The 27145-nt window shown below is 39.5% G+C and overlaps 1 protein-coding gene and 1 long non-coding RNA gene across 2 annotated transcripts in view; one reads left to right on the top strand and one right to left on the bottom strand.

The window, feature by feature from the left end:
- The first annotated feature begins 15 nt into the window (after window positions 1–15).
- Window positions 16–27145, top strand: PON2 (paraoxonase 2). Its single transcript, XM_061413493.1, has 9 exons — window positions 16–146; window positions 7429–7499; window positions 14629–14684; window positions 18913–19078; window positions 19622–19748; window positions 21703–21903; window positions 24978–25059; window positions 25779–25907; window positions 26517–27145. The coding sequence occupies exons 1-9, from the start codon at window positions 73–75 to the stop codon at window positions 26673–26675; spliced, it is 1065 nt and encodes a 354-aa protein (XP_061269477.1). The 5' UTR covers window positions 16–72; the 3' UTR covers window positions 26676–27145.
- Window positions 5061–27145, bottom strand: part of LOC133245849 (uncharacterized) — a 36091-nt gene continuing 14006 nt past the window's right edge. The window contains exon 3 of the long non-coding RNA XR_009735783.1: window positions 5061–5205. This is a non-coding gene — a long non-coding RNA (uncharacterized LOC133245849). The remainder of the gene's footprint in view (window positions 5206–27145) is intronic.

The raw sequence follows: 27145 nt of genomic DNA, 5'->3' as shown, positions 1-27145 counted from the left end.
GCCCGGCGGTACCGCGGCACCGCCCACAGCGCTCCCCGGTCCGGCGGAGCGAGGCGGCGCGGCTCCCGAGCCATGGGGCGGCTGCTGGCGCTGAGCTTGCTGGGGATCGCGCTGGCGCTGCTGGGCGAGAGGCTCCTGGCGCTCAGGTAGGGGCTGGGGGCCCTCCCTGGTCCGCAGGGTCGGGATGCCGGGGCTGCGGGGGCGCGGGGACCCTCGTGCTGGGGCCCGGGGCCGGGGACGCTCTCTGCCGGCTCTGCTCCCCGGCCCGCCGAGCGCCACCACCCCACCCCCAGCCGCTCGCAAAACCCCACACAGTTTGGGCTGGATCGCGAGACTTCCTGGAGAGTTTACAAGCTTTTGCTGCTCACAAAGTTCTTTGCTACCTAGGTTGACGAGCTGTGCGAGTGCCGTGCAATTTACTCAAGGGCAAACCTCGTGCTTTAACTTGAAAACAACACTATTACTCATGCACTGAAACTTTAATTATAAAGATTTATTTCAGGTCACGGATCCTGCTTCTCTTTGGTGCCCAAACCAGCCTCTGTCTCTAACAAAGTTGTTCTCCATCCCTCCCCTGCCGCGTTGGAGAAGCTTCTTCCGCTCTCTAATCTTGGCGCGGTAGATCAAAAATACTTGAAATATTCAGCTACTGTTCTTACATCACTTCCTTATTTATCTCCTCGTCCAGGAACCGTGAAGCCAGAATGCCAAACAGGACATGCCTAGTCCTTCTCACATTTTACTTATTATTAAAAAAAACGCGGCAGGCAGATGTCACAGTCTCCAAATTATCAATTCAAATTATATAAGCCTCACGCGAAAGAATTCCAGAAATGCTGAGCATCTGTTCTGTATGCTGTGCTCTCTTAGGCTCCTGTAATAGAGCAAGGCACCGTTCTTACCCTATTAAAGGGAAGGAGAGAAATAAGACAGACGGATAAACTAGGATGTTCAGTGTAGCAGTGTTAGGCTCGTGTGCGACTCTTTGCAACCCCATGAACTGTAGCCCGCTAGGCTCCCCTATCCATGGGATTCTCCAGGCAAGAATACTGGAGTGGATTGCCGTTCCCTTCTCCAGAAGATCTTCCTGACCCAGGGATCGAAGCCAGGTGTCCTGCATTGCAGCAGATTCTTTACCATCTGAGCTACAGGGACGATCAGGATGTTCAGGACAGGTACAAACCAACCTCTATAGGCTTAAGGAGGAAAAATGACAACTCCTGAAGTTGAAGCTCAGGAGGAAGAGACATTTGACATTGTCCTGGAAGGATGGGTGAAACCCAAGTGGGGAGGAAGGAGGCAGTCCCAGATGGAGGCTGGAGCATGAACAAAGGAGCTGATGTGGGGAAGTTTGGATCTGAGGGGAGCTTAAAGTTAAGGGATGATAACAGTAGGGACAGGTGAAGGATAGGTCTGGAGATGCTTATTAAAGGTATGCTGAGAAATTGGGGCCTGCTTTGATGGGCAAAAGGGAACTGTCGGGGTTTGCTGTGTGTGCTTTATTTTTTAAACAGGAATCTGTTTAAACTTTCTAAGCATAATCAGCTGGACTGTGTAGAGCCGACCTGGAGGCTGGATTGGAGTAGAGCAGTGATTCTCAATCCTGGCTGTGCCTTAGGATCTTCAGGAGGCCTGCTGTCTGGACTGCACCCCCAGCAGTTCCAATCCTGTTGCTCTGAGTGGGGCCCAGGCATGAGTACTTTTTATTTTTAAAAATTCTCCTGATAATTCTCATATGAAGTTAGAGTTGACAAGTACCAGAATGGAGAGTAAAAAGACCTGGAGAAACTAGTTAAAGTATTGCAGTGTCTGGCCCAAACTCTGGAAGCCTCAGGGATGAGGGGTAGGTCAAAGGTGATGCTATAGTTTCCAGCTCAACTGGCTTGGCTGTAGGTTCATCTGCTCTAGAGAAACACCAGGAGAACAGTGTCTGTGCGACAGGAAGGGTCAGAGTCGGAGGAGGAACGTTCACTGGTAAGAAATGGACACACTGAGCTTAATTTTCATGTTATATAAATGACTGTCCTGTTCTGCAGAAGGTTATTGAGTTGGATGATTTTGTATGATCTATCCAGCTCCCAGTTTCAAAGACAAGACCATTAAAATTCACAAGCTTATTAGGTTATCCCTATAGTTCAAACCACCAGTGTTTCTATTAACTGAAGTTTTCTTAGTTTATAATTTTTTCTTCTTAATAATCATAAGGCTTTAAATTTAAGTCCCTTTGAATTGGTCCTGGGTGTTCTTTGGAAGGAATGGTGCTAAAGCTGAAACTCCAGTACTTTGGCTACCTCATGCGAAGAGTTGACTCACTGGAAAAGACTCTGATGCTGAGAGGGATTGGGGGCAGGAGGAGAAGGGGACAACAGAGGATGAGGTGGCTGGATGGCATCACCGACTCAATGGATGTGAGTTTGAGTGAACTGTGGGAGTTGGTGATGGACAGGGAGGCCTGGCATGCTGCGATTCATGGGGTCGCAAAGAGTCGGACACGACTGAGCAACTGAACTGAACTGAACTGAACTGAATGATAAATATGGTTGCAAACCTAAGAAAAAGTAGATAAATCTTATTTTTACAGACTGTACCTGATGGGTCATTTAAAATTTAATGTGTCTTTTCTTTATAAAGACTTGACTATAATAAACTTTATTTAGCAGTGACGTCACAGGGTTGTAACCTCATTGGACAACTGAAGCCTCATATTGGCTGATGTGAGAAGGTAAGGGGAATGATGGATGGACAGATCTAGCAAAGAAAAATGCAAGACACCTAGTCAAACTGGAATGTCAGATAAACAACAAATCTTTTTTTTAGTATAAACATACCCCATGCAATATTTGGGATGTAATTATACTAAAATAGTATTCATTATCTATCTGAAATTCAAATTTAACTGAGCATCTCACGTTTTATCTGGCAACCCTATAAGTGCAGAATCAAGTACCTACTGTTTACGAAGTTTGGTGGAGTGCTTAAATGCATAGCATTTCTCCTTTCAGTCCCTTAGAGTATTTTGAAAAGCAGCATGTTCCCACCTCCACAAAAAGAAAGGCTCTTCAAGAAACAGATTTTCGGTTTGTTTTTTTGCTCTCATCCGGTGCCTTCTATTTCATTATTCTATTTTCAGAGATGGTACTTTGGCACTCAAGTTTATTTCTCTCCCCCAAGGTGCCCACTTAAATTTCAACTTGGATTTCAGATAAGCAATGAATAATATTTTAGTATAAGTGTGTCATGGATAGATAAATGGAATCAGAGTTGTCTATTTCCTTCTGAACTGTAACTGGCTAACGTTCCCAGGGGAGGATGGCATATCATACCCAACTTTTCCACTCCTCCCTGCTGCTGCTGCTAAGTCGCTTCAGTCGTGTCCAACTCTGTGCAACCCCATAGATGGCAGCCCAACAGGCTCCCCCATCCCTGGGATGCTCCAGGCAAGAACACTGGAGTGGGTTGCCATTTCCTTCTCCATTGCATAAAAGTGAAAAGTCAAAGTGAAGTCGCTCAGTCGTGTCTGACTCTTAGTGACCCCATGGACTGCAGCCTACCAGGCTCCTCCATCCATGGGATTTTCCAGGCAAGAGTACTGGAGTGGGTTGCCATTGCCTTCTCCGCCCTAGTTGAACAATAAAGGGGAAAACAGAAATACACAAATGTCTCCAGGCCTGTGCTCCCTATTCCAAAGTACACAGCCTTGAATGAATCATAAGACTTAAGTGCATAAGAGACCTGTGCCTGAGCAGGAAATCCAGAAATAAGCATCTGAACTTTCGGCTTGTTGCCTGACATCTTTTATGACAAGTCCACCAAGAAGCTATCCAATGAACACTTCTGAAGGGGCAGCCTGTTTTTTAGCCATCATCCTCCTTATTTATTGTGTGACTACCGTGTGCTGGTCTTAAATGGCTGTGCTGGGTCTTCATTGCTCCACGGGTTTTCCTCTAGTTGCAAGGAGTGGGGGCTACTCTCTAGTTGCGGTGCACAGGCTTTTCATTGTGGTTACTTCTCTTAATGCAGAGCATGCGCTCTAGGTGTGTGGGCTTCAATAAGTTGTAGGACGTGGGCTCAGTTGTTACGGTTCCTGGCCTTTCGAGCACAGGCTCAGTAGTTGTGGTGCAAGCTTTGCCCCACAACATGTGGGAACTTCCTGGATCAGGGATCCAACCCATGTCTCCTGCATTGGCTGGCGGGTTCTTTACCACTGAGTCACCAGGGAAGCCCTGTGTGCTAGTCTTTGTGTTGAAAGTGTCAGCGGTTCTTTGCATTAAACTAAAACAAACATTTACTGACATTTGGAAACAAAGGCCTTTGACCTTCCTGCCTTCTCCCAGTCTTCATATCTGTCTTTATATTATATATTTCTTATAGTATATCTGATAAAACTGAAGTTTGGAGAAGCTAACTAGGTAGTTCAATAGTCAGTGCCAAACCTGTACCCCAAGCCAGGTCTTCTGATTCCAGATACAGTTTGCCCCGGTTCCCTGCAGCCTCCTCTCTTGTCTGCCATTGGAGCAAATTTTCCTCAGCTTTACAAGCCTGAGCACAAACTCTGAGTTAAGTAAGAGCATTACAGGGGATGAGGGAGTAAATTCCAAGGGGTTTTACAAGTCTGTATGTGAAAGATAAAGCCCCTGTTTGAATTTAAGTCTGCACTTAAAAGATAAAGCCCCACCAGTGGTTTGTAAATTCAAAGGCAGCATGATAAGGAACAAACCTGGTAAGAAGACTGTGTCCCCTGTTGACACACCAACCTGGTGCATCTTTACTGTTACCACAAAATGAAGCAAGATAATCACTAACCACCCCCGTCTCATTCCACTTGGAAGGTAATGCCCTTTCCTGAGTGAAAGAAATAGAGAGTCCTTTCATGCTAATGACTGTTGGTTAAGGGTTCATGCCTTATAGCCAGATAGCCTGAATTTTCCACTATTTACCTGACTGGTTGGCTTTTTATTCACCTTTCTGTGCCTCAGTGTCCTAATCTGTAGGATGGGGGTAATCATATTTTATGCTCCATATAGGGGCTGTAAAAAAATCAATGAGTTAATTCTTGCAAAATGCTAGGACAATGTCAGACACATAGTAAATGCTCAATAACTGTCACCTGTGATGATGATGTTGGAGCAGAGGTTCTTAGATTTTTGTGCTGCAGATCCCTTTGGCAGTCTGGTGAAGCCTTGACTTCTTCTCAGCATCATGTTTCTAAATGCATAAAATAAAATACACAGGATTACAAAGCCATCTTAAATACTAAGTTAATACTAACTTACTTAAATTGTACTGTCAAACTATTTGAAAAATCTAATGTAGGATATATTAAGCCTTAAATATATCTAGAGGTCGTTGAGTACCTAACAGTAGGTACTGTGAAGCCGAGATGAGTATAAATGGTATTTTGAGATATCTCCAACTGAAATGTTATGACACAACGTCTGCAGTTTCTGTTAGTGACAGTCACAGGTACTACCAGTAGAAAGCTCAGTGGTTTGTTGCCTATACTCATCATCAGAAGAAATGCTCACTTTCAGTCGGAGGTTTAACTAAAGATGTGTTTTTCCCCCCATCTGAGTTCATAGACCCCTGAATTTTACCCATGGACTCCATGAAATTAAGAACCCTGATGTTGGGACTTCCCCGGCAGTCCAGTGATTAAGAATTTGCCTTGCAATGCAGGGAATGTGGGTCCGATCCCTGGTTGTGGAACTGAGACCCCACATAAGGCCTATAGACCTAAACTGACCTGCCAGAGGTTATGCAGGCTTATCGCTATGACAGAAACATGATCTACCTCTTTCACTACTAGCACTTTCGATACATGTTAGCCCTTCTTATTACTGATTACTTTTTATCACCCATGAGTATCAGCAGCAGCATCCTCATCACCAGTATTAACTGCTACTGCTTATGTTAGGCTAAATATACTTGTTTTGAAATAAAAATTAATTTAAAAAAATACTTGTTTTCCCTTTAAGTCACTCCTGGGGCTCATAGATTTGAGATCTTTTTTTTTTTTTTTTTAACTGCTTAATTTAAAATTTTTGTTGGTTATTTTATTTTTAATTTTCTATTATGCCCATATATTTTATATATTTATTTTATTCATTTCTTTTTATTTCATTGCTTTATCGCTATGTTGTTTTAAGAAATTTACTACTATTTTAGTTATATGATTCCAAATACATAGTGATTAACATTTTAATTAGAAACTTTCATATTATATATATACACGTATTTGTGAACTGCCAAGATACATAGTTGCCACTCCGTTTTGGTAATTTTGAGTTATCCAGGCTGAGGTTTCTTCCATTTTGCCGAGAAAACAGTAGCCTTCCCCGTATTCAGCGTCTAGAAGTCCGAAGAGGCAAGGATATGAATGGAAGAGAGACAGGTGACACACGGTCATTCTGGCTCTTAGAAGTGCAGTATGCGTGAACCACTTTGAAAAATGCAGACTGCTCCGTCAGCACGATTGTCGCTATTTGTATACGTAGAGAACACAAAGAAGGTGAGGCGGTGAGAAGAGGGGAAGCCTTCAAGCAGCAGAGCCCAGATGTGCTTGTCCACCTTGCTTGGCGGGCTGCTGCTCCAGGGCGGGAAGCTAGAGTGAAGATGCTTTATCGAAGTTCAACATTTTCTCGTTAGTTCTTCACTTCTGTTTTTACAAAATGACAACAGCAAGTAGTTTTGCTAGAGTAGTTGGTGCTCCTCAACCTCTTAATAAGTATTTACGTGGCATCCCCTGTGAGCCAGGCTCTGAACAGTGCCATTTTCTCTCGGCCTGCTTTCAGTCACTGTGTCATTCTGCAGAGGGTCTGAGCAGTTTTCAGCTCCCCTGGGTCTTCTGGTTCTACATCTGAGGCTCTTCCCACAACAAAAGAGCTATGAGAAGTGGGACTTGGTGTCATGTTTATATTTGCATAGGAACGTGCATTGCGAGCTGTATTTGCTGGATTATTGGCTTCATTTTTTTTTTTTTCATAAGGAAGGTTTTATTTTATAAATAGACTTCAGCTAGACACATTTAAATTTTAAAAGGGAAATGACATGAACAAAATCATAGAAGCTGAAATGCACAGTTCTTTTTCTGGGTATAGTTAGAAAATCAGTTTATGTAAATGGTATGAGAGATAGTACTTCCATGTGAAAATCTGCCACATGAAATGGTCACATCCTGAGGGAAGAGCACAGTGGCCCAATTTATGGCCCATGTTCACATAGAGAACTCTGTGATATGCATTTTTATTTTAACTTCGGTTCTGGTGCTATTTTATGTTCCTACCCTTGTTTTCCATCTTCTCCTTTATCCGTTTTAGATTTGTGCTGTGTTTTTTTTTTTTTTTTTTGTATTGCTGTAAGCCTCTTTAAACCCTTTCTGCTACAAATCAAGGATACATAAACAGCTAGATTTTTTTCTTTTTTAAACAGGAATCGACTTAAAGCCTCCAGAGAAGTGGAATCTGTAGACCTTCCTAATTGCCACCTGATTAAAGGAATCGGTGAGTCTGAGAAAATGCTTGTTACACAGCTCACATTGTTTGGCCACTAACACTAAAAAATTCACTAAGAGTATTTTGGCACATAATTACTGTTTATCAGAGGAAAAATCACATTAGATCAGCAAAACCTTTTCATCTCTTTTGATCTCATGTACCCTGTATTTCTTCTCTCTTACTCTCACTGTGATTTATTAATGATTTGTTCAACCCTATGTGTGTTGTTAGATTTCTTGCTTGTTTCGTGACTTTGCTGAACCATTTTTGTCAGGTCTGCATTCTTTGTCATGTGTGGCAACTGAATTCTATGTAACATTAGCCCAGGAGTGAGTTGGTGAAAGTAAGCCAGAAGGAAGAGAAGTTATAGAAAATAAAAATCTCCTAACAAAATCTCCACTTCCCACAAATATTACTCAGCTATAAAAAAGAATGAAAAATGCCATTTGCAGCAACCTGGGTGGAAGAGAGATTATCATACTAAGTGAAGTAAGCCAGACAAAGACAAATATCATATGATACCACTTATATGTGGAATCTAAAAAATTACACAAATAAACTTATGTGTAAAACAGAAACAGATCCAGAGACAGGGACTTCCATGGTGGTACAGTGGATAATAAGCCACCTGCCAATGCAGTGTATACGGGTTCGATCTCTGGTCCAGAAAGATTCCACATGCCACAGAGCAGCTAAGCTGGTGTGCCACAAGTACTGAGACCACGTTCTAAAGCTCCTGAGCTACAGCTACTGAAGCCTGCGTGCCTAGAGTCCACGCGCCATAACAAAAGAAGCCACCACAATGAGAAGCCTGGGCACCACAGGAGTCCGCCCCGCTCACCGCAACTATAAAAGGCTTGTGCACAGCAGTGAAGACCTAGCACAACCAAAAGTAAAGAAAGAATGAATAAATAAATTTTTTATTTTTTAAAAAAGAAATAGATCCCCAGACATAGAAAACAAACTTTTGGTTATCAAAGGGAAAAGGGGAGGTTGGGATAAATTAGGAGTTTGGGATTAATATATACACACTACCATATATAAAATAGATAAGCAATAAGTGAAGCACAGGGAACCCTGGTGTGCTGCAATCCATGGGGGTGCAGAGAATCAGATACAACTTAGCGACTGAACGACAACAGCAAGGTCGTGTATTGTGTAGCACAGGGAACTATACTCAGCATTTTGTAATAACCTGTAATGGAAAAGAATATATATATGCACATACAACTGAATCACTATGCTATATACATAAAACTAACACAACACTGTAAACCAACTATACTTCAATAAAAAGTAAATGATTAAATTTTTAAAAAATTTCCATCTCCCACAAAAATAACCTCAGACACAGAGTTTCTATTTTATCCTTTCTGGTATTTCCAGTGCAAATCCAAACAAATATATGCATATACATTTATATCTCTTTTTTCACAAATGACCTCTTAGTATAAAATTGTATTCTGCAACTTGCTTCATTCTGAACATGAAGAGATTTCCACATTAGCACTTGTAATAGACCTACCTCATTCTTTTTAATATTTGCATGTACCATTATGATTTAACCAGTTCCTTAATGCACATTGGAATAGTTGCGGTTTTTTGCAACTACAAGCAAATCAGTGAACATCATCATGTATATAGCTCTTGCATCTTTTTTACATGAAGGATAGTTTTCAATAGTGAGATTATTGTTCAGTTAGCACATATATTTAAAGTGTTGATAAGTGTTTGCTAAATTGCCCTCGAGTTGGAACACGAATAAACTCAGGACCTCATATTTACAACCACATTCACTCCAGACAGGATTCATAATGCACTTCTGTCAAAGTAGTGGAACTTTTCTGGATCATACAAAGAAGGCCTCAATTTCATGCCATGCCACGCTCAATCATTTTAGTCGTGTCCAACTCTTTGAGACCCAATGGACCTCAGGCTCTCACCTGGCTTCTCTGTCCGTGGGATTCTCCAGGCAAGAATACTGGAGTGGGTTGCCATGTTTTCCTCTGGGAATCTCCCCGACCCAGGGATCAAACTCTTGTCTCTTGCATTGCAGACAGATTCTTTACTGCTGAACCACCAGGAAGCCAATTCATGGAACCTGTTAGTTCTCAGAGCAGCCTTTTCTACTTGAGAGTTTCTTTCTGGTTCTGCTCCCTCTCCTTCTCTATACATCTGTTTCCTCTGTGCTCTTGTCTCCTTTTCCCATTGCTACTTCTGTACTTTTTCCTAGTCCTGTCTCCCTTCACTAGACTCCTTGACGTCTTTCTCCTGGGGTTTCCCCTTTTTGTTTTTTGCCCAAACACTGAGCAGGAAGATACAAACTCGGTGTCAAATACCCAACTGTTGGATTGAAAAGGCCTATGCTGGATAATGCAGACTGTCCTAAAATTCAGGTTGTCTGAAGTCCTGAGAAACTCAGCAAATGCATCCTTCTTTCTGGCTGCAAGCAGGAAGAGCTCTTTGGAACTGGTCACTCAGCAGAAGCCAGATGGCAGCTGAGAGAGACCTGTTCAGGTTGGGAGGTTGAGTTAGCGATCCTGGAGGTTACTTTTGCTACCGAGTTAATAATTGTAAAATTATTAAATAGCCTTGCATCTGTGAAGCCCACCTTCTGTGGATTCAAGTCTCAGGGCAGATGACACTACAGGACAGACTGCCAAGTGCATTGCTGCTGCAGCTCACTGGGACAGAGAGCTCCTCGGAGAAAAACAAGTCCAACAACATTTGTATTCTGAACAGGCGTCCGACTGTGTTTGTGACCTTTATGTCGTGATGTGTGCGAGCTGCTGTCTGCAGTTGGGAAGAATGAGGAAATATGTCACCTGTGGCCCCGCTTGTGAAGCATTTAATGTCTCTGAGGCATTTCAAAAGGCAGTGGAGCGAAGACGTTGAATGATTAGAAGCACATTTGGGATACATTTTTAGATCTAATTACAATTGTATTTTTCTTTTTTTTCCCTTTCTTCTTTACTTTTGCTCTCTGGTTAGCATACACTATGTGAACATTTGTTGAGTGCTATGTCAGGGATGCATAATGGTTAATAATAGCTTGTGGTGATATGTTTTTAACAATAGTTGCTTATTCATTGGTCTTTGACTACAAAGGATTAGTAGGGTATACTTTCCCATATGGGCAAAAGCAACTTCTCATGGTAGGCAGCAGGAATACAGGGGTTCTGTTTTTTAGTTTCCACTTTGGGAACAGTAGCAGCCACGCACTTGAGGCCAGCTACTACCTCCAGGAGGTACGACCATATCCCCTGCCCCACCCCTCCCCATCCACATCAAGATACGCACACAACACACACTTACACACATCAAGGCTACATTCATCATGACTGGAAATAAGCTCTTAGGTGCTTTATACATATCGTATCATCTCATGTCTGTTTTAATAAATAAATAACCACTGCCGCTGGAGAAGGAAATGGCAACCCACTCCAGTATTCTTGCCTGGGAAATCCATGGACAGAGGAGCTTGGTGGGCTACAGCCGATAAGGTCACTAAAGAGTCAGACATGACAGCAATCACCACCACACATCATACAGGATATGTGCCTTCAGGGAGGTCAGAAAGTAAGGTCACTACTTATTCCATTTTTTGTTTCTTTATTCCTTTCTAGTGTATCTAACAGAAACTAAGATTTGGCATAATATCTATATCTAAATAATAAAAAATATGCTTAAAGAGCTATTGAATTCTATTTGAAGTTTAAAACATTTTAAAATGTCTTTGAAAATGCTGGCATTCAGAGTCCTGTACTAAAAATTTTGAATGGATTATTTCTCGAGTTAATAAATCATTTTATACACTTGGTAGTCAAGATTTTTATAACTGCTGCTTGAGAAATTTTTTTGTTTTTTAAGCATTAAAGTTTGTAGCTCTTATCATCAAGTACTTTGCAATTTACCTATGAAAAGGGAAGCAGAAAATCTCACTGTGTGAGATACGGATATATTTTTTGTTTTTCTTTCTATAACAGATAAGGATCTAAGGCTCAGAGAGGTTAAATTACTTTAGCAATTTTTTTTCAATATAGTATCTTCTCCCAGAGTCATTAACACATATATCTGATTAATAAACCAAAAAAGTGGAAAATAATAGGCTACATTACATTTTGGATACTCTGTTGGGTATGAAGGGCTGATCAGCTATTATAAAGTTACAGTAAGTAACTTACAGAAGAAAGAAATTGATTTTCTTTTATGTGACAGTCCAAAGACAAGCAAATGGCCTAGAGTTATTAGATGACTGTATTTCATGTGGTCATTCTGAGACAAAGGCTGATGAAGCAACACAGCTATCTTCAACGTATCATCTTGGTCCAAGACTAGAACTCCAGTTGTTGCCATTTCCCAGCAAGAAGGGGTAGAAAGAAAATTTACCTAGACATTTTTACTCTATTTTACCCAGTATTGCATACACCTTGTACTTTAATGTCTCATTAACCTGAACTCAGACAAACAGCCACCTTTATCAACAAGAGAGACTTCTCTGATGGCTCAATCGGTAAAATATCTGCCTGTAATGCAGGAGAATTGGGTTTGATTCCTTGGTCAGGAAGATCCCCTGGAGAAGGGAATGGCAATCTACTCCAGTATCCTTGCCTGGGAAATCCCACGGACAGAGGAGCCTGGCAGGCTACAATCCCTGGGGTCACATAGGGTCCAGTTCGAACGAGCAAGCACACACATGTTGCCATGTACCAGTAGCTGAACAGGAATAGGGAAGTATGGATCCTGGGGAGGGGTTAGCCATCTCTGACACAGATAATTGCTAAAAAAATAAGAAGGGATCAAAATCAGATGTGCTAAGTTACAAGACTTTCTAGAGAAAGATGGTTTGAAAGAGGTTTGAAAGAAAAGTACAACATATGAATTGATAAAGATCTTGGTGAAAGGCATGGAAGAAAACATTTTAAGGAAAAAGCCAATGTATAGAATCGACCACAGCTGGATTTACAAAGTCAAGTGTTCTCAAAAAGGAATCAAGGAATGGTTCTGACAGAGAAATTTCATTAAATGCTAGGTTGTATTTGTTTCTATGTACTTTTAAGTGAGAACAAAAGACTTGAATCCCAGCTTCCCAGTTTGTGATCTTAACCTTTCAAAGGCTCAATATTCTCTACTCTAAAATAAGAGATAATATTATCACTTCTTAGAGTTAGGAAAATTATATGAATTAACATGTGTAAAGTACTTATAAGGAGCCTGGTACTTGGTGAACACAATATATGTTGATAGTTATAACTGTTACTACCAATGCTACTACTGTTTCTGTTATTGAATCAGAGGAGGAAAAACATCTCCAGCTTTGACTACTTTTACAATAATCATACTGAAAGGGTGTTATGAGATGATAAAGGCCTACTGTTGTATTGGCTACAGAAGGGAAGATGGGGGAGTAGATCTGGAAAATATTCTAAAGAAGCTACAGATATGACTTTTCCCCCTTGAAATTAGGCAACAGGATGAAACAGAAGTTGCAATGGGTCGAAGTGAACATATCTTTTAAAAACGCTGCTCTCTTCTTGATTATTGAAAGAATATGTTTTGTAGAAATTTTTAAAACAAAGAAAAGTTTAAAGAGTAAAAGGAAAATCACTCAACCCAAAATCCCACCACCCAAAAAAACATGGTTAGTTTTTTTTTGTACATATCTTTTCTTTGCTATGTGTGTAGGCATGTACACATTGAAATTGTCTTAAATAATTTTTCAAGAACAACAAATTTTAATTAATTGAGCTCCTACAAAATGGATCTAGAAAGCAGCACTTGGGCTAGAATTCTGTGTGCACATGTGTGTTCCTATGTTTGTGTTTTTGTGTGTATATGTGGTAAAGGGTTCCTTGGTCTTTGCTCTTTACCAGTTGAGAAGCACCATGGAACTTTTGGTGGTTATCACAGACCCAGTTTTGAATCTGCTGAAAGCATAGAACCTTTTTCACAGAAGATAGCTGTACATGTACAGGACATTTTGCATTGCAGAATTTCAGAGGGCTCATAGAGTCTTTAAAACCCATTTGTGGCTCCACAGACCCAAGGTTAAGAACTCCTCCAGCACACTGTGCTTAGACATAGCTCTCCACTTTCTGAGACAATAAGCATATGGGTCATCTTTATGAAGTGAAGTTCTTGACTTTTTCTTTTTTTTTGCTTTTCTCCACTGTGATGGAACAAGCAACACTAGAGGCAGTGCAGCTAAATGCAAACTCAGGAAGCAAAACCCAAATAGCTGGATAGGTGCTGTTTGTTTTTGACAACCTAGAAATAGTCTTGGAGACATACTCTGGAGAGGGCTTAAAGGGGAAGACTGAATTTTGTGGACTCAAAGAATGCGTCATGATTTGCCTTAATCTAAGCCATTTTTCTTCTTTTCTGTGTTTGGGTCTATTATCTGTCCATGGAATTTACACAGTGAGACCACTGGGAAGGTCTTATGTCTAATTATTTGCTGTGCTGTGTGGAGTGTACTGCAGACAATCAATAAACAATCAATAGTAATTGTAGTCTGTCTCAGAGACTGCGTTGAAGCTTCAACTGGCTTTAGGTGCATGGTATTTTTCATTAATTTTCTTTTGCCAGTTTTTTTTTTTTTAATCTAAAACCTAAATTTAAAGATTAAACAGAAAGCTCTTTGCTTATGAGATCGAACAGACATTGTTTTTTAAAGAGGGACTATATAATCCCAGGTGTTTTATCTCTGGTAATGAGAGAAATGTCTGTGCTTGCTTCAGACTGAATGAGCCGAGAAAGGGACAAGATATTTGCATGGTTAAATGATGATGAGTCCTTCATTCTGAAAGTAATAGTCCCCTGATGGCAATTACTTTTGTATAGACATCTGGCTGTTTATCATAAGAGTAGGCAGATGTCAACTTTTTTGGTCTCATAGCTAGAAATGTAGTGATTACTTGACTTTGATTTGAATAAACATAAAATATCTAACATTTGAAGTCAGAAGTTCACTGCAGGAAAAGATTTGGACTGACGTTTATTAAAGCGAGTGGTTCCTTGGAAGAAAAAATCAGAACCGTGCTGAAAGATACAGACACTGATAAAGTAAACAAAGCTCTACCTAACAAATCACAGAATTTGAACATGACATCTATCTATTTCTTGAACTTAACAGAAGCCGGCGCTGAAGATATTGACATACTTCCCAACGGTCTGGCTTTCTTTAGTGTGGTGAGTATCTTCCTTCTCCGTCTCAGTGGAAGAAATACAAGAAAGTTTGATGAGGCCTGCAAAGCAGTCACTTGTTTTTAAAGTTCCTCACTTTCAAAATTATATTCTGAAAACAAAAGACAGGTCAAACAGGATCTTGGAAATTTACCTCCCGCTTCTCTAAATATAGGGATGAAAACGTCTTTGCCCCTTGACTTATTACTCTTTATGTCCCCACTGCCTTGCACTAAAATATTCCAGTGCAATCTGTGTTTGTTATTAAAAATGATATCTGGAGCATGACTGTGGACATTGATAATACATTATGCTATTTTAAATGCAGCATATACCTTTCTTTCCATTCAACATTCAATTTAAAGCTAGCATTCTTGCTGTTATTTATTTTTGAACAATATATTAACTCCCAAAGAAAAAGCCAGTGCTTTTTCTTTCTTTTCACTGCTGAAAGGTCTATATCATCACTGGAAAGTCATTGACTGAGTTTACCCTTCACTTTTGCCTTAATTTTTATAACCTGAAAAGTAACAATCTTTTCAGGCATGTATTTTAAAGACTTTCAAATGGATTGGCCAGAGTGATGCTAGGTTATACCAATATGCATTCTAATTGGAAAACCGTATGTGTGGGCCAAAGAGGAAGTTCTGCCTCTCTCTCCTCCCTAGAATGGGCCAACGTGATGGACCTCAGCATCTTCATGGGTTCCATTTTTCTTGAGAAAGAAGAATCCAACTTCGGGACTTCCCTGGTGGTCTAGTGGCTAAGACTCCTTGCTAAGACTCCCCCAATGCAGGGGGCCCGGCTTTGATCCCGGGAACTAGATCCTCGTACCACAACTAAGAGTTTGCAGGCTGCAACTAAGATCCAGTGCATCCAAATAAATAAATATCTTTTAAATAAAGAAAAACGTATCCAACTTTGAAGGCAGCCTGTAGGTATTCTGTTCCCTCTCAGCAGCCATTATTTTCAGACTCTGAGACTCAGGGAAAGATGTGAAAAACTTGGAGATGCTTAGAAGACAGTAGCGACACTAACAAAATAGCTGTCAGACTTATGAGAAAGGTGAGAGAACGCAGCTTAGATGAGAATGAGGGTTAGAGCACTCTTCGGGTTCTTGATGGTTCTTATGTGAAAGCCTGTGAGCAGCTGCTTGTTTACCATGGAGGAAGAAAAGAAATACTGTAAGTTTTGGCAGAAGCTTGGATATTTATATTAAATTTTCAAACTACAACTTTAAAAGAAAAATTGTAGTTAATTACCTACTCACAATGAGTAAAATGATGTTTCTGGGAGGACTCTGGGTTTGTGTAGAAGCATGTGCTTGCACATGTGGCTTACAGTCTTAGGGAAAAGCGCTGAAATTCCTCGTCAGCATTGTACATAACCAAAGACACAAATATCTAGAGTAAAGGAGAAAGCAGTTGCTTGTCCCCCCCCCCCCCGGCTTTTTTTTCCCCAAAGAAGCTGTTCTTGGGTAATCCAGAAGTCATCTATTTCAAGATTTTATACCCATAAAAATAAATCTGAATTAGGAGAAGCAAGGTCTTCAAATACGTAAATTGACAGCCATTTTTAGTTGAGAGATCTAATATAGTCACAGTGATCTTGTAGTCAAGTCAACAGAATTTCTTCTGCATGATTTTCTTTTATCCTTCCTTGGTTATATGACTTTTTACTGATTTAAAATGATTTACTTTCATTTTACTGATTTTAAAAATTTACTCAGCATTGTCTCTAATATTTCCTAGTATGTTGCTCCTTTCTAAATGAATAACTCCTACATCATGGCATTTGTTTATTCTTCCAAGCACTGTAGCCCATTAACCCATCCCATTCAACAATTAGGGGCAACCTCAAAACTAACACCACATTTAATGAGGACTTGGATGACATAGAATAGAATAGAGATTTAAATGACAGTGTAAATGTACTTGAAACTGCTGAACTGTACACTTAAAAATAGTGATAATGGTAAATTTTATGTTATGTATATTTTATCACAAGTGGAAATAAAATTTTAAAAAGAGATAAAAACAGGTTTAAATGATATCTTAAATTAAGATAATTATGGAGTGTTACTGGGGCTTCCCTGGTAGCTCAACTGGTAGAATCTACCTGCAATGCAGGAGACCTTGGCTAAATTCCTGGGTTGAAAAGATCCCCTGAAGAAGGGTTAGGCTACTCTTTCCAGTATTACTGGGCTTCCCTGGTGGCTCAGAGGGTAAAGAATCCGCCTGCAATGCGGGAGACCTGGGTTCCTTCCCTGGGTTGGGAAGGTCCTCTGGAAGAGGGTGTGGCAACCCACTCCAGTATTCTTGCCTGGAGAATCCCCGTGGACAGAAGAGACTGGCAGGCTACAGTCTATAGGGTCACAAAGACTTGGACATGACTGGGCAACTAAGCGCACATGAAGAGTTATTACATCCCTGGCAGAGCTTCCTGCGCATCGACACTCTATTGTTTATGGTACGTTGATAAAGAAGAGAGATTATTAACCACTGAACTGTCAGTGCCGTGGAACAATGGCATAATCCAGTTTATTCTGTTTGCTGGATCTTGAAGTTGTATTATTTGATAGATATTTTTTAATTGGAGAAAATGTGTATTAAATACAATTTAAGCATAAAGTAAGGTTTGGGGGTAGGTTTTTGGACTTCGCTGGTGGCTCAGATGGTAAAACATCTGCCAACAATGCAGAAGACCCAGGTTTGATACATGGGTTGGGAGGATCCTCTGGAGAAGGAAATGGCACCCCACTCCAGTACTCTTGCCTGGAAAATCCCATGGATGGAGGAGCACGGTAGGCTGCAGTCCATGGGGTTGCAAAGTGTTGAAACTTGGAAAGATATTCTTTTAAATTTGCATAAAGTATGACTTTAAAATTTTAAAAGAGAAAAGACCTCAATTATTTCAGTGAGTGCTGAACAAGCATTAAATAAAATTCAATTCTCATTCCTGATTAAACCCTCAAAAAAAAAAAACTAGAAGTAGAAGGAAACTTCCCAGAAACCTACAGCAAACATCATTCTTAGTGGTGAAACATTCACTGCCTTCCCATTAACGTTTAGAAAAGGAAGAAACTGCCCTAAAATGCTGTAACCATCAGTAATCTACTAATGTTTTTAATAACCCAAGAAAACAAGAAAAAGAAATACGATGTAGGAAAAAGGACAAAACTGCCATTAACTTCAAGCGTGATTACTTGTTTTTCTAAACAGTCCAGGAGATTAAACTGACAGACTCTTAGACCTAATAGGAAGTTCAGTGAAATGGTTGGATTCAAAACGAACATATAAAACTCAATGACTTTCCCATGCGCTAGGAAAAACCAAATAGAAATGTAGTAGCAGTAATACTACTACTACAGCTACTATTAATAAGATTTCATTTGAATAGCAACTTGATTTCTGAAATTTATACATAAAAATAAATGAGCAGATATATTTAAGATTATTTTGTAAAGGTAAAGCAATGTGGTGTGGGATAAATATATAGTATGTATAAATACATATATAGTATATACTAATATATATGTAATGAATAAAGCTGTAGTAATTAAAAAGTTGCATATTAGCACAGAAATAGGGCACAAGTCCCCAAATAGACCAATATGTAAACAAGGATCTAGTACATGATAAAAGCAACATTTAGAATCAGTGGGGAAAGGACAGCCTGAGTACCTGCCATGCACTGACAAAGTTCCAACGGGGAGAGGATGGATATGTGTCAGAGAGCAGTTTATTCCCTCCCTCAACTCTGAGTTATCTCATGTCCACCAACCTTCTGGTTACCCTCTGAGGAGACTAAACCCCTCATCTCTGTCTCAACTCAGAAATATCAGTCCATGGGGTGGCTAGAGTCAGACACAACTGAGTGACTTCACTTTCACTTTTCACTTTCATGCATTGGAGAAGGAAATGGCAACCCACTCCAGTGTTCTTGCCTGGAGACTCCCAGGGATGGGGGAGCCTAGTGGGCTGCCGTCTATGGGGTCGCACAGAGTCGGACACGACTGAAGCGACTTAGCAGCAGCAGCAGCAGCAACTATAAATAAGTGATACTTTGGCTAAAGGTGCTGGCATAAAGCTAGAAACACAAAGAAAGCAGAGATGAAACAATAAGAAAATAATAATTGGGGGGTGGAAGGCTGAAAACCAAACAGTATAGTTGCTACTTTAGTCCATAAAAATACTTAAGCCTTTATATTTAACTTTTGCTCTGTTTTCAAAAGGGTCTAAAATGTCCAGGCCTCCACAGTTTTGCACCAGATAAGCCTGGAGGAATACTAATGATGGATCTAAATGAAGAAAACCCAAGGGCACTGGAATTAAGAGTCAGCCGTGGATTTAATTTGGCTTCATTTAATCCACATGGTATCAGCACTTTCATAGACAGTGGTAAGAACTGATGAGCTACCAACATTAAAAAAAAAAAAAAAACAATGGTTTGCAAATAACTGGAAAATAGATTTGGATCATATCTGTATAAGAGAACAATTAACTCATGAATTGTTTCTATATCCTTCATATGAATAAGTCCAACATTCCCTCTTCAGCTGGCAGTAAGTTATACTACATTTTGAAATTTCTAATAGTTATTAATTATACCTGAAAGAATGTTTAGATTTCATAACCTTTTCATATATCTATTTTCATTGCATTGAAAAAGAGCTATATTTCTAAGTTAAACTATAAACAGATTATCCATGGATTCTGTATATGGAGTGAGAAACACTCTTTCTTAAAGGTCAGGAGACCAATGATCAGAAATAAGACTAGACAGACAGTGATGGGAAAGATAGGGAAGAAGAATGATCTGTTAGGTCCTCTAACAGCTTATACATTCAGCCTTTCCTTGCCTGTGGTATTTAAATGTCAGTGTCTACCCAGAGGTCCTGTGGTTATATCTTGTAAATGAACTCTGTTCTCTCATTTTTTTAGATGACACCGTTTATCTCTTTGTTGTAAACCACCCAGAATTCAAGAATACAGTAGAAATTTTTAAATTTGAAGAGGAAGAAAATTCTCTTTTGCATCTAAAAACAATCAAACATGAGCTTCTTCCAAGGTAATTAGTCCTTTTGTTCATTCTCAGATTTATTGCTGCCTTTTTCAGATATTCCATATCATGGTCCTTTCATCTTTTGTAAGAGTTGAAATACATACATACATACATACACACACACACATAAACAAATACATATATTTATATGTATATGTGTATGTATAGTTTCCTTGCAACTTTACTTTTCATTAATATTTACATGAATGTAAAATTTTGAATGAAACCAGTATTTTAGCCATGGCAAAATTACATTATCCAAACTCAACTCAGTATTGAAGTGATTAAATTGTACACAGATTTTTAACCCCCAAGAAAGAGCAAATGCACATCCTTTCAAACTGGGAAATATAACAGGTTCATGAGATCTTTTTAGGTCCCAGAAAAACTTGCTCAGAATTTCTACCATGACAACCACTAACTGAATTTATATTCATATAATCTACTAAATAAAAGACGCAGGGATTGTATGGTTTCAGAGTTTTCTGTTTTAGTCTATACTGTAGAGATTAATTGTCCCTTAATTTGAAGAATGGGCTTCCCTGGTGGCTCAGCGGCAAAGAATTTGCCTGCGATGCAGGAGACGCTGGTTCCATCCCTGGGTCGGGAAGATCCTCTGAAGGGAATGCCAACCCCCTCCACTATTCTCACCTGGGAAATCCCACGGACAGAGCCTGGCAGGCTACAGCCCATGAGGTCGCAAGAGCCAGCCGCGACTGAGCGACTAAACAGCAGTAGTTTCCTTGCAGAGCAGGGAAAGTTGACGTCAGTGTTCTATGCAGACTCGCTTGAGAAACGAGGAAATGCTGGCCCGCAGGGGATTTGCTTTTCAGAGCTGTCTGGAGAGTAGAAGACAAACCTCACCATTGTTCCTTCTGTCACCTTCCATTTCAGATGACTCATCACACAAATAATAATAATACCTGTCCTGCCAAGGAAGAGTAGCCTGCTTTATATGGAGTTTGTATGCTTAGTATGGAACTAACATGAAATGTTTTCACAAGGTAGCCATGGGCTCCTGGCCCTACAGAATTGGAAGTGCATCACTACTTCAAGAACACAGCTGGTTGATGAATATTTTTAATGTCTACTTCTCTGTCTAGAACTTAAGTGTGTCGCTGCCAACAGTTCTTCCAAAAATTCACTTCCTAAGAAATAGGAGTTTAAGTGCCCTCCAGGCAGCCTTTGCTTTAGGGAGCTCTTTCAGAAAGAGGGGACCCACCTTCCCTGTAGCTCTGTTTTTTCTTTAACAAAGGGGAAAGCCGCTCTTTCAGAAATTTTTGCATAGGGTAATTGGAATTTAAATTTAATAACACCCTTACCTAACTGGTTTTAAAAATGTAATTGTTTTCAGCATATAAATCTCTCACCTGAAGCACCGCACTATGGCAATTTCATCATCCGTCTATCTGGAAGTGTTTATTGAGTGCCTGTTCATACTCGGCAGGTCGGCTTTGCGAGTCAGGTAGAAATTGAACAGTCAACCTTAGTTTGACTAATAACTAAGCAAAGGAACTCAAGAAAATCCAGCAGCTGAGAAAATGGAAGCTAGGTAAATGCTATTGACAGCCCAGCCAGCTCACCAGCCCGTGAGGCTCCATCAAGCTTGTACTGTGGATAGCTGTGCCCTTCCACAGTGTTCTTAAACCTTACATTTCTTGCTGTCAAAAAAAACACACTCTGTTGGCACAAAGTTCTTTATTCTTTGATAATAATCCTGCCATAATTGCTAAATGATCTGTCTTCAGATTACTTGGTACCATACAAATTGTTCTCCTGCAAATGATATTATAGTAGGTTACATATGACTATACCCATGTGATCTTAGCTGAGCTTTTCCTAGGGAACCTCTTACCAAAAGTTTAAGGCACATATTGTGTAAACCTTCTGGATACTTAATCTTTAATATGGAGACCAACTGGCTTTTCATTTTCTCTCACATGTTATTTTTCTCTTCCAGTGTGAATGATATCATAGCTGTTGGACCAGAACATTTCTATGCTACCAATGACCACTATTTCTCTGATCCTTTCTTAAAGTATTTGGAAACATACTTGAACTTACACTGGACAAATGTTGTTTACTACAGTCCAAATGAAGTTAAAGTGGTAGCAGAAGGATTCGATTCAGCAAATGGGATCAATATTTCACCTGATAAAAAGTATGAGCTCTTATAGAAGTTATTTTCATTTCTCTTTAGCCATGGTGCTGGGTGAAATTCTTTACTTTGCTCTTTTTTTTTTTTTAAGGCAGAAATAGCTTACCTGTTATTTTTGGTCTATGATAAATATATGTGATAACTATTACTATAATACTATAATATTATAATACATATATGTAATATATTATTGGCCTTCCAAGGTTACTGGGCTTCCTGGGTGGCACAGTGGTAAAGAACCCACCTGTCAATGCAGGAGACACAAGAGATGCAGGCTTGATCTCTGGGTCAGGAAGATCCTCTAGAGTAGGAAATGGCAAACCACTCCAGTATTCTTGCCTGAAAAATTTCATGGACAGAGGAGCCTGGCAGGCTACAGTCTGGGGTCGCAAAGAGCTGGACATGACTGAGCACAAAGGAGAGCTTATAATTTATTATTAAATATATATATAATGTTTTATATAAACATGTACCATATATTTATATGAAATATATAAATATATATTTATATACAGTATTTAAATTTGGTCTATATCATTATGGGCTTCCCCATTGGCTCAGTGGTAAAGAATATGCCTCCCAAGCAAGAGACATGGGTTTGATCCCGGGGTTGGGAAGAGCCTGTGGAGAAGGAAATGGCAACCCACTCCAGTATTCTTGCCTGGGAAATCCCATGGACAGAGGGGCCTGGTGGGCTATAGTCCATGGGGTGGCAAAAAGAGTCAAATAGGACTTAGAAGCTAACAATGACAGCAGCTATATCATTATAGAATTTAATTTTATAAATGTAAATTGTTATAAAATGGGTTCATATTTATATATACATATTTAAATATAAGGTAGATGTTTTTCTTTTAAATAAATATATTATTGTTTTATTGGCTTTTATTGTTTTATTCCATTATAAGGATGACTGTAAACTAGCCAATTCTCTATGGATATATACGATTTTCTTTTCTGTACAAAATACATTTTTTATTTTTCTTTTACCACTGAAACTTACCCATATATTTTTAAGGAAGAACCTCCCCCCAGGGGAGAATGACAGCATAATGGTTAAATCTTCAGATTTTGGAGTCATATAGACCGAGGTTCAAATGCCTACTGGGTATTGGCTAAATCTGGAGCTATGAGCCCCTTCCCTCTGCACATTTGTACAAGTGTTTCTGTAGAACAAACTCCTCAAAATAGAACTACTCACTCAAAGAGTGCTCCTTTTAAATGTTCACTTTTATAGTGCCAAATCCACCCCCCCAAATTCTTTCATTTTTATATGTCCAGCTCTAGTTTATAGAAAGGATATTTTCCCCTTTTACTAGGTTAGCGCATTGAACAATTTAAACTACTACACATATAACATGAAATAAATCTGCCATCCTTGACAACTACATGTCTTTATTTTCATGACAATTTCTTCTTTATTGTTGATTACAGAAAATGGATGTAGAGTCTTTTAAATTGTCTGTAACTGACCCAATCCTATCTCTCCCACCAAGTCTGTTTTTCTCCCCGACTCTCATCTTTCAATTATGAGAATCAAACTTTCCAGTCACTCACGCTGAAAATAATAATAACAATAGGGGGTGCAGCTCTACCTCTCCTCTGACCATTCCTACCCAGCCGTTGAGCAGGGCACAGGGGTTCTGTGTGTGGCTCCTCAGCCCCTCTTCCTTTCCACTGGCACTGCTTGGCTCGGGCTCTCACTCTCACTTTCTTCCCATTTGTTCTCAGTCCACTTCCATTTTTTTTTTTTTTTTGTACCATTGCCAATTTTGTCCTTCTGTGTCCTACTGCTCTTCCCAGACCTCCGAAAGAGGGACCTCTGTCCGCTTCACCTTTGACTTCTCACACTGAGCCCAGCCAGGCACAAACCACATGCTTAGTGATTGCTGCACAGAACAGACCATCACACTCCAGAAATTCAGCAGACCCCAACTGCTTATCAGATCAAGGCAGGCTAAAGGGCTAGACTTTAACAGGCTAGCTCCAACCTCTCCTTTCTACTGTTTTCATACTTTACTACGCCTTACACAGGAGCTCGGTGTTTTGCAAACCTGCCTCTTTCATTCTTGCCCGTGTCTTTGCGCACGTGTTTTCTTTTGCCTAAAAGATGCTTTGTCCTCATATCCTCAAATCCAGTCGTTCGGTCCATGTCCACTGCAGATGCCCCTTTCTTTGTAAGCCCTTCTGTTTTTTCAGGAGTTAGATATTTCTTCAGTCCCTAGACGCAAAATATGTCTTATGGTACCACCATGCTGTATTATTTGTTTAATGTGTACAGGCCATCTGATCACCACAACACACTGTAAACTTTTCAGGAAAAACAGCTGTTGTCTTCATGTTTATATCTGTCACAATACTGAGTTCATGGTTTTACCCATTGTAATTGCTCAGTAGAACAGTTGCCATGGAACAGTCAATTCATCGAGGAAGATTATGGTAAAGCAGTCCATTAACTCACCCTCCTTAGAGGCAGACAAATTATTCTGAGTAGATATGTATCTCTAATGCTTGGATTTCTCAATATGTTAATAAATATGTCTTCTGTTTTATACCAAATATTTCTACATGTATATGATGCCTTGAAATATCAAATTATATGGTGGAATATAAAAGCTTTTTTTTTTTATTTGTTTTATTGCCCTTCAGTGGCAAATATCACAGACTTTATACATTTTTAAAATTTATTTATTTTTAATTGGAGGATAATTGCTTTACAATGTTGTGTTGGTTTCTGCCATACATCAACATCAATCAGCCGTAGGTATACACGTTTTCTCCCTCTTGAACCTTCTTCCCACCTCCCACCCCACAAACTTGATATTTTAAATGCTACCCTATATTATTTTCCCTTACCAATCTTTTGAAAAATAATTTAACAATTCCATGACTGTTGTAGCAGCACTGAATTGATTTTGAAAGCTTACTTTTAGATAAAAATTAACCTTTATCAGGCTTTCCTTGAGGGCCCATCATTGATTAGCTTCTTGGCAGGTTATTAAGACTTATTATTCCCACTGTGTTAATGAAGCTTTATCTTGGCTTGGAGCTCTAACCAGTGTGTCCTTCCTGCAAAGGTACATCTATGTTGCTGATATATTGGCTCATGAAATTCATGTTTTGGAAAAGCACCCTAATATGAATTTAACTCAGTTGAAGGTAAAATATTTCTTTCTATATCTAAAGTTGACATTAATCTTGAAATTACATAGTCATACTATATTATAAAAATACCTCTCTTAAAACAGAATAGCCAGTGTTGCTATTCTGTTTTTTTCACTTCTACCTGTCTGTAATTGACCAAGTCTCTTGTTTCCCAAAGTCACAAGAACTGACTGATTTCATGCAGCAGTATGTTGGGAGGGCTATTTGCATCAGAGTTAGAGCCCACTCCATGAGGTACTGATGGCACCCGATGAATTCCAGTAAGAAATTTTCACAGTTGAAAAGACTAATAGATGAATTCTGAAATGAAGATTTATGCAAGTTGTCAGTTCTTTCAATAATAGATGAAGGTGGAAATTGGGTTCCACACCATTATTATTTTCTTCCTGCTTGACAACACATATTTTAGATTGATGAAGAATTTCTTATTTGAGTTTCTTGAGCTAACCGATCATTGTGCATCTTCTAAAGGGGGAAAGGAGTTCATTTTTTAGAGAGATTGATTATTGCCCTAACTTTCTTAATTCTAGGAAGAATGAAAATGACTCTAAACCAGTGTATTAAATTTATTTTATGCAATATTGGTGTTAAAGGGTGGAAGCAGGAGATGGGTATAATTTACCCACATGCATAGGGGCAAGAAAGGTTAGCCCTAAATTATCTAATCGAGGTTTCTCATGACATTTAGATGCTGACGTTTTTTCGTTTGGAAGGTACTCAAGTTGGATACCCTGGTGGATAATTTATCTATTGACCCTTCCTCGGGGGACGTCTTGGTAGGCTGTCACCCCAACGGCCAGAAGCTCTTTGTGTATGACCCGAAGAATCCTCCCTCATCAGAGGTTTTTATAAGTTTTATTTTTTAAACCTTAATTATTCAAACCCTTTTGAACTAATAATACAATAAACTGTCCCAGGGATGGTCCGTTTAGTCCTTTTAAACCAATAATACAATAAATACGTGGCGGTTGGCTTCGTAATTGCTTTAAGCCAATAATTGGCAGAATTTCACATTGTTCAAATACTTTTAGAAAGGTAATCTTTTGATGTATTAAATGATGGCAGAAGCTAGTCAAAAGATCTTTTTTCTAAAGATGTGCCCTCCTCGTGTGGTATACTGGCAATTTTTTAAATACCTGACTTATTGTCAGCTCACTGCATGACACGACTTTTGTTCATGCTAAAGTAGGCACATTAGTGTGGAAGTTTTTCTATTAATGCTCAATTACTGTAATAACACTCAATCTGGTGTTGGCATGCAGTCACTAGATGGCTTAAGAAAGTACTTTCTTTGAGGTTTTAACAAAGTAATTTAAACATTAAAAAAAATTGCTAACTGCTATTTGCAACAGCATGTCCTCTTAATCACTGTGTCTTTGTGCAAGATTATTGATGACTGAGTGATATGGGTGGATGGTGGTTTATATTAATCCTTCATATCTCCTGAATAGGTTCTCCGCATCCAGAATATTTTATCTGAGAAGCCTACGGTGACTACAGTTTATGCCAACAATGGATCTGTTCTCCAGGGAAGTTCTGTGGCCTCCGTGTATGACAAGAAGCTGCTCATAGGCACTTTATACCACAGAGCCCTATACTGTGAGCTCTAAATGGTCCTTCTGGTATGCAGGTGTGCTAGCATCTCAACAACTAATTTTCTATGAATTGCTAATTCTGAGGGAATTTAACCAGCAACGTTGACCCCCAAATGTGTGACATACATAGTAAATTTATTTCGGCAATGAAAGAACCCCTTCAGTTCACATAGCACTTTTAACATAAAAAGAAAGTGAACAGTTTTTAAAAATGCTAAGTAAAGGTAAGAGAAGAAAGCTGCTTTCAGCTAAGTGAATACACTCTGCACAAAATAAGCCTCATGTCTGCCTTTCAACTGCCAGAGCATGAATTCCACTGAAACAGGGTAGATTATATTTCCTTAAAATGTGAGTGACCTCAGCTCCACCAGTGTGACCACTATGACTCAGAACTACTGATACATAACATGTTTTGATGTCTTATACTTACATCTTTGTTTACTCTTAAAGAGTTGGAGTTACAGTAAAGACTCACTAAAATCCAA

The sequence above is a fragment of the Bos javanicus genome, chromosome 4, assembly GCF_032452875.1.
Source record: "Bos javanicus breed banteng chromosome 4, ARS-OSU_banteng_1.0, whole genome shotgun sequence".
In the NCBI taxonomy this organism is placed as follows: Eukaryota; Metazoa; Chordata; class Mammalia; order Artiodactyla; family Bovidae; genus Bos; species Bos javanicus.
This window is presented reverse-complemented; position numbering and strand designations above follow the sequence as displayed.